At 45.2% G+C, this 8,179-nt stretch overlaps 2 protein-coding genes across 2 annotated transcripts; one reads left to right on the forward strand and one right to left on the reverse strand.

Annotated features, from left to right (window-relative positions):
* Nucleotides 1-53: 53 nt before the first annotated feature.
* On the forward strand, nucleotides 54-2,359 carry LOC111064891. The gene is made up of 4 exons (XM_022352729.2): nucleotides 54-280; nucleotides 346-903; nucleotides 961-1,517; nucleotides 1,581-2,359. Exons 1-4 carry the CDS (start codon nucleotides 148-150, stop codon nucleotides 2,292-2,294), a joined length of 1,962 nt encoding a protein of 653 aa, XP_022208421.1. The 5' UTR covers nucleotides 54-147; the 3' UTR covers nucleotides 2,295-2,359.
* On the reverse strand, nucleotides 2,303-3,353 carry LOC111064893 (uncharacterized protein F13E9.13, mitochondrial). Its single transcript, XM_022352731.2, has 3 exons — nucleotides 3,235-3,353; nucleotides 3,088-3,170; nucleotides 2,303-3,034 (listed from the first exon to the last, which is right to left on the reverse strand). Exons 1-3 carry the CDS (start codon nucleotides 3,308-3,310, stop codon nucleotides 2,366-2,368), a joined length of 828 nt encoding a protein of 275 aa, XP_022208423.1. The 5' UTR covers nucleotides 3,311-3,353; the 3' UTR covers nucleotides 2,303-2,365.
* Nucleotides 3,354-8,179: the final 4,826 nt, after the last annotated feature.

Raw genomic sequence — 8,179 nt, forward strand, 5'->3', positions numbered from 1 at the left:
TTTAGGTCGATAACACAGAAAAACCAGGGCAGCCAGCACACTTATCGGACGCCTTGTGGTCAGACGCGGGCGTTGTTTGAAAAGACAGGTGTAGTTGGCGTCGGTTTTGTTTTGCTTGTATTTTCTTTGTGTAAACTTAAGTTAAAAATGTACACACCCAAGCAGAAGATCTTTGGCCATGGCCGTGCACCCTCGCCGCACACCCCGATCAGTTTCAGCCGAGAGTTGCGTCAAGTTCTGCAAGAAAGAAATTTGCTCACAGCCAAGTCGCGCAGGAAAGGTAATGGACAAAGGCTGCAGCATTTGCACAACCTGCTTATAATTGTATGTGTACATTAATTGCAGTGTGCTCGATGCTGGACAGCGCCTCCAGCAGTCCCATTGGTTCGCCCAATCCGGATGCTGGCAAGCGCATGGGCTTCCGTTTGCAGGCCATACAGGAGATTATCACGTCGGAAAAGTCATACTTGGAGCAACTGGAGCTGCTGATGAACTATTTCGTGCGTCCGTTAAAGGAGCAGGCCATCATCGACTGCTCCAACCATACGTTGCTCTTCGGTCAGATTGAGATGATCCACAATTTGAATGGAGAGTTTCTGCGAGAGCTGGAGGCCAACATGGAGAATGTGGCACATGCCTTCCTCAAAATGGCACCGTTCTTCAAGCTGTATTCGGTCTACGCCTTCGATTATCGTGGTGCCCTGTTGATTATCCAGGATTTGATTCTGAAAAATCCCGTGTTTAGAAAGTTTTTGGAGCAAACAGAGAGTCGTCCCGAGGTGCAGCGTAAGCTGAATTCTTTGATGATCGTGCCAATACAGCGTGTGCCCCGCTACAAGCTGTTGCTGGAGCAGGTCCTACTGTACACGAGTCCAGCGGATGCCGACTACAAGTTGTTGAAGGGTAAGAGGATGCAGAAAAGACAATTTAAACCGGTTTATAATTGGCTGTCCCTTTCAGAGTCTGTCAAAGAGATCGATGCCACTGCCGCGCACATCAATGCGTGCGTGGAGGAGCAGGAGGTTACCCAGTATCTCATCCATTTGCAAAACTCCCTGGTGAATCGCACACCAAACATTGTCAAGCCCTCAAGGCGCGTGATCAAAGAGGGGATCCTCCAAAAGATCACCCACAAGGGCACGGAAATCAAGCGCTACTGTGTGCTCATGTCGGACATATTTATGTACTGCAAGCTCGTCAAGGATCGGGCCCCAAACAGCGTCGTGGAGAACTCGCTTGAATGCTGTTGCATCTTTCCACTCAAGAAGTGCAAGGTGTTTGAAATGCTGCCGGGCAACTTCAAATTGACTTGCCAGAACGATGGTATTATCTTTGGCAGTGGAGACTTACAGCTGTGCCGCACCTGGGTGAGTTTCATACGCGATGCCATTGATATGCATGTCCAGTGTCGCAAGACGCTGCGCAAGGACTCCAGCAAGAGGACACCTATACGCAAAAAGGATATGAAGAAGTTCGGAGCTGATTATGTACTGAGTCCCAACAACAAGCGAAAATGCGTGAGTAATTTTCAGTTGGATGCATTCGAGGCAAAGCTAATTCTGTTTGAATATTTGTTTTAGGAGTACGAGACCGTTTTCCGCAATAAGAATCGCAGCACGGACTCTGAGGATGAGACAGAGGATACTGCTTGCTTTCCACGCAAACGCAAGGTGCCTAGCGCCATCCTAAGAACTCCAAACACCGTCGGAAATATCGGAAAATCTTCTTTATATAAAAAAACGAATGGTTTGGCCCAGCCGCCACCACCACCACCACTGCCACCTGTTCAGTTGCGCCATCAGCCGGGGACAGTGAGAAACTCCGTCTGCAAAGAGAATCGCATATCCAAGCTGTACAAGAAGATTGCCACAGGCGATAAGGTTGCCAATGTGCGTGGCATACTGAAACGCAGCAATGTGCCCGCTACGAGCTCTGACCACGATCCCACCTACGGTTTTGCCAGTCGCTACTCCGACTCTAAATCGTACTTTCGGGCTCACAACGTGGACAACACCATACCCAGAGTAGTGAAGCGCGAGGATCTGTTTAATGGGGAAAATATGTTTTCTATAAATTCAGGCGGTGGCAGCCAGGCTTTAGGGCAGCGGAAGCAAGGCCAAGAAGAGATGCTTTCACCGCCACAAAGAAAGCGGGTTAAGTTCGATGACACCTTGGATGAACTCTCGCCGGCTAATGAGCAGAAACCTTTTGCCTTCACAAGCAGTACTGAAGCCGCTCCCAAGGCCACATCCTTGCGCGAACGCATCTATGATTTCTTTGCCAATCTATTCTAGAATTAGATCAGCGTAAACATAATCGTCGCATTCATCTTTTTCATCATCAATAAAAACATTTACAATTCAAATCAACTCGTCTGCCGCAGTTCACAGACTTTACGCATGAAATTATCTACAGCATCCTCGCTAATCTCTTCCAGCCAGCTTCCATGGCTCTTAAAATGCGAGCCAATTATGACTGCATGGGCGTCCTTGAAGTACAGACCAATGTTATCCTTGGTCACGCCCGAGCCAATCAGCAGGGGAACCTTTACGCGGCCCGACAACTCCTGGAGATCTTCTGGACTGGCGGCATGTCCTGTTGCTGTGCCTGTGATGACAATGCCATCGGTGAGAAAGAACTCGGCTGCATGCGCTGTCTCCAGCAGACTGACATCCGAGGTAATGGCATGCGAGCTGTGCTTCTTCTTCAGATCCGTGAAAATTAATACATCTTCCGCATCGATAAGTTTGCGGTAACGCAGCAGATCGCCAGCACACGCATCCGTGTAGCCCTCGTCGGCCACATGACCAAATACAAAGCCTTCGCTGCGAATAAACTGTAGCTGACTAGCTTTGGCTATGGCCAGAGCCTGCTTGTTGCCACAGGCTAAAACCTGGACACCGCAGGGAGTTTCGCTGGGGATCACATCACGCACCGCTTGTCCAAGCCGTGTCATGCAAGCGACTATTTCCGCACCGAGGAGGCGTTCTGGGACATATGGAATATCATGCATATTCTCGATGAGTACGGCATCCTGCAAATGATGCTCAAATTAGAAAACAACAATATGCTGACTGTATAGCATACCAGCTGGTGGCGCTTGTAGAGATTCGCCTCATATATGGCCTTTTCAATCGTCTGTTTCCAGTTACCGGCATATCGAGGTGTTCCTGATTTTGTGGTGCGCCACATTAAAATCATTCGATTTGGTTTTCATTTGTGCCCTTAGCTCACCTGGCAGCGCGTCCACATGTATCATGCCAATAACTTTGCATTTTTGTTGGCCAAATATCTTTAAAAATCGTTGCATTATAGAAATATAGTAAATATAAACAGTAAAACAGTAAATAAAGTAAACAACTAACAGCTGATCGCCGGCTTTCAGGGCTGGAGTTGTTTCTAAATGATTTCAGTTCATCTTATCATATATTAAATCATGTTATTCATCAAAAGCAATTCTTAATAAATACATATGTCCTTGATTAATAATATAAGTTTGAGTTTATGTAAACAACTAAATCTTCTGAAAAATATATGGCGCAACAGGTGAACCAGTGGTTCGTTTATCGAGTACATCGAGCAACTTTGGCACGGAATGAGCAACAAGTCTGAATACCTTGGGAAAATGGATATTATGGACTTGAGATATTGTTTGTAATTTCAGGCTCCAATTAATGCCGAAACTAGTCAGTCTTTTTTTTTTAAGACATCAACGAAATTTTTTAGCTCACGGGTACCAATAATAGGTATCAGAACCGGGATAAATGTATATATATAAAACAAAACATATGCATTAATAGTTAAAAAACATGTCAATCTAGGATAAAATCATAAATAATGTTTCAATGGAGCTTGGAACAACAAAATTAGCATCAATTAAAAGAAATAAGGTATACAAAGGTACACACGCATACAAGAAACTTGGTTGACCAGCAACACTGACGTCACATTTAGTCAACATTACGTTTTATACTTTGGCCGCTTTTGTTTGAACCTTATTATGTAAAAAATCCAATGAAAAAGAGTTCTGAAAACTAGCCAATCCTGAACAAAATTCATTGAGAAATTGGATAAAATTATTTTTTTAGTGCTGAGAGGGCCATCTATATAGTAATATTAAACTGAATATCAAAATTGACGAATTTCATATCACAAAATATCACGAGTCTGCCAGCGCCACAAAACGATGACACATTAGTTTTATGTTGCTTTTGTTTTAACCTTAATATGTAAATAATCCGGATGCCATTTCGCAAGCCAGGCTTTGGGCGATATCAGGTGAGCTTTGTTTTCCGTAAATTCTAAGATCCTTCAAATAAGACGGCATTCCTATATACTCTACACTGCCTTTAAAAGCAATGACCTCACGAAATACCACTTTAAATAAATGAAGAGTAGAAACAAAAACAATTATGACACTTGGCCGAAACAATGGAGAACGTTATCGCTTCACAAAGACCATAGACGCCCCCGCCCAGCAATAGCACAAATGGGAACTGGGAATGGAAGTCCGTTTACAAAGTTACAAAAGCCAAATGAAAGGCTTCCCGCCCCATTTAGGCCCTTCACAGCCTCTGTTGTTGCGTCCGCCACTATATTACATTGTTTCAGCAGGAGTGGGTACTCGCAATGTCCTTGAGTTTGATTTGGTGGGTGGCTAGGTGGTTCCGTGCCCCTCTCTGATTGCCAGTGCTTAGCGGAAACGGCTGTGCGAGACAGAATTTCAATTATTGCAGCGAGCGGTTCTCCTCTCTTCTGTTATGTTCTTCCTATTCCCTATGCTCCGTTTCCCCCATTCGCTATTTGTTTGTTTGGTTGTTTCGTTTCGACATGTCTGTGCGTGTAACAATTGCGCTTTGTATAGTTTACAATATGTACATAAAAGTACATATGTATTTTGTATTGTATGTAAAAGTGATTGTTGTTCTCGATTGGCCTTGTAATGGACACTCCTGCGGGTCCATTTAATCGAGTTGGGTGCTTTGTTTGTGTGCTACACAAAAAAAATGTGTGTACAGGTGTATGTACATAGGTGCAATCTTGTTGAATGTTGCTTACCAACTGATTGGCCAACAAGATCCTGAGGCTGATGAGGGTGGCTGGGTGGCGCAGGGCTGATAAAATCTAATCTCGTTCTCAAATTCCAACTCCTTCCCCAAAACAACAGCCTCAGCTTCGGCAAACATCCCAGAGCCAGAGTCTGTGCGCCTCACCTGTTGGGCAAACAATATAAATTATTTATAATATGAGCCAAACGTCCTTTCGCACTTGCCAACCACCCAGCCAGCCCTCTTCCGGCTAGCTCTCTTACAGGACCTGTCCTTTGGTGTCGACACATGTACACACTTAGTGCCCCTTGTTGTTGCTGCTGGTGCTTGTAGTTGCAACAAGTTGTTTCCGTGTTTGCCTTTGTGCCACGTGCCCCATACACCCCATCTCTGATTATGCGGGAGGAACAGCCTTCATGTGTGTGTGTGTGTGTGTTTGTTCTTTTGAAAATGGCAAACAGAAAACATTATTTACAGGATATCATCCTTCTCCTTCGCAGAGATCCACACTCAGGGCCATATTTTTCTAATTAGCCAGGACCACAGAAAAGGTGCTGGCAAGGCAAAACAACTATTGGCCAAAAGCTGAAAGTTGCACTAATTAAGCCAGCTGCAAGTTAAGGAAAACAGAATATACGAGTATGTACGTGAATGTACGTAAATGAAAAGCTTTTGAAACGAAGTGAAAAACATCCTTTTGATGGGAAGCATCGTTTGGGTAAACAATTCAATTATTTAACAGCCAGCTAGGTGAAACTTTTTATAGCCCACTAATTGGAAAGTTTCCGCCAGTCAAGAGCGTGGCTGCATTCTTCCTTCACCTGTCAGCTGCAGATTGGGCGACAGCAGCCCCCAATAAAGCCAAAGCCCTGACCGCAAAAACTTGCCAGGACATTCATTGGACAGTAGACACTCGAGGTCGTTCCCAAGGAAACAACAATAGAAACAGTGTTACTCGTACGAGACAAAAAAAAAAGAAAAAAAGAAACCCACTACGCGGAAATCAGGCTAACGAGTTTTCCATTAATCTCAGCGTAAATTACATTTTCACACCTAATTCCGCAGACCAACCCAGTGCCTGTGCCAGCGCTGGTGCCTGGGGCGGCCAACTCTTTATCACTGTCGAATCAGCGGACGACGACCATTTTATAAATTAGCATTTCAGACATTCTGGCTACAGTGCTGGCGACGTTGATTTGCCATTACTCATTTCGCCCGGAGACACCGCGGGACTGCTGCGCGAGACGCGTGAGAGTATTTGATAAATTTCCCATTTTATTTGGCATTTGAGCGTTTTCATTAGTTAGTGTAAATGCAATTAGCCAATAAATTGAATGAATATTACCAATTTCCATGCAAGCCCCATACACAGACACACAAGCTCTCAGGGACAAGGACAAGGACATCGACATCGCCATCGACACTGCCATCCGCCAACGCGCGCCTGTGCGTGCGTGCTGCTATCAGTGGTCATAATTTCTGGATGTCCGCGTCCACGCATCGATCATCATTGGCCCAGGGAGTGGGTAATAGACGGGACACGCAGACCGGGGACGACAGCTCCTGCTGGCAGACGGCAGACAACGTTACAACGTTGCAAATTGGCAAATGCGCGAAAACAATGCCAAAAGCCAGACAGGCAGACAGGCAGATGCTCATGAAAGGGGGGGGACATGCGATGAGGCGTTTTACCTGGGCGAAAAGGATGAAGTATTCCCGACCTTGATTGAGCTTGCTCTAAAATATAATTATTTCTGCACAAGCTATAGGCTAACAATTTTCTTTAAGAAGGGGGGTTTTTCTGGTTTAAGTTTCGCTTGAACTTTCCAGTTTGCAAAAACAAAAAATGCCAACATATTAATATTTTACAACCCCGCACCGCAGGTGAAACCAAAGCTTTGTGGCTGCTTCTCTTTTTATTTTTGTTATTTAATGAACAGCGTGGAATCTCATCAACGCGCAAGCCTGGTGGTGCTCGTGCTGCTGCTTACCTTGCACTTTATTTAATGTTGTCTGGCAGCCTGTTTAACAGACACACACCCCGCCCCCCAACCCAGCAATATACTCGTAATAAATGATTTAGGTGACAAAAACTTTGCAGACAGAGAAAAAGAAACCGCACACACAGCGGGGCTATGAATTTAACTTTTGGTAATGAAAAATAAACATGGAAATCCAAATGATATAGAGACGAAAAGTTAAATTGCAAGTGCTGCTGCATGAGCAATTAGTTGGCGCTGTGTGCCACGCTTGCACAAATTGGCTGCAACTGGTTTGCTGCCAAGAAATAAGTTACTCAATTTGCCAGCAGAGCACAGGATGAGCCAAAGAGAACGAGAGAGGTGTCCTACAAATAAAGCAATAATGAAAACGACGAATTTTCAAGAAAACTTTAATTAAACTAAGCCACACACCGTGAGACAGCAACTGTTTCGTGACCTAAGGTGTGGCACACCCTTCAAGAACGACATAACAACAACAAAAGCAATGGAAGTTCGATCGGGGAGCGCCAAGCCAGGTGGGGTGGTGGTGCTGGTGCCCCAGACATGGCTGGGGTTGGTCGCTGCCTAACTCTGGCCGGCTATCGCGTCGTTTTATCTCGACCCAGTCCGAAATTGTCGCCCCCAAATATATGCTACACTTGTGTTACTCTATTTTTTCACGTTCTCTTTTGGCCAAAAACCAAATAGAGATGGCCACGTGAGAGTGTTAGAACAACACGATGGATGAGCGGCCAAAGCGGAATGAGGATAGTCCCTTAATTATTACTGGAGTTTCAGCAGTGGTCCCCCCAGCAGTAGTCTGTTGTGCCAGAAGCTACCAGACCCCTATTCCCGGAATGAACAAGTCCATTGCAGAACTTTGTTTACTCTGCGGTCGTGACCACAGCTGGGTCTGACTCCACACCGCTTTCCATCTCAACTTTGACTTTCGCTTCTGTGGTTTTTTTTTTTTCTTCTCTTCTTGTCGTACTGCGTGTGCTTGGGCCATCGTCATTTGGCTTTTAAGCTGCTCCACACTTTGGACAAGTTTTGCCGGGCCGGACATTGGTGGGCGATTAGATTTTGCGGCGCAACTGGAGGCATAATTAGTGAAAGTGATTTGTATCTACGGACTTTGGCGGCGGCTAT

The sequence above is a fragment of the Drosophila obscura genome, unplaced genomic scaffold, assembly GCF_018151105.1.
Source record: "Drosophila obscura isolate BZ-5 IFL unplaced genomic scaffold, ASM1815110v1 contig_208, whole genome shotgun sequence".
NCBI classification, from domain to species: domain Eukaryota; kingdom Metazoa; phylum Arthropoda; class Insecta; order Diptera; family Drosophilidae; genus Drosophila; species Drosophila obscura.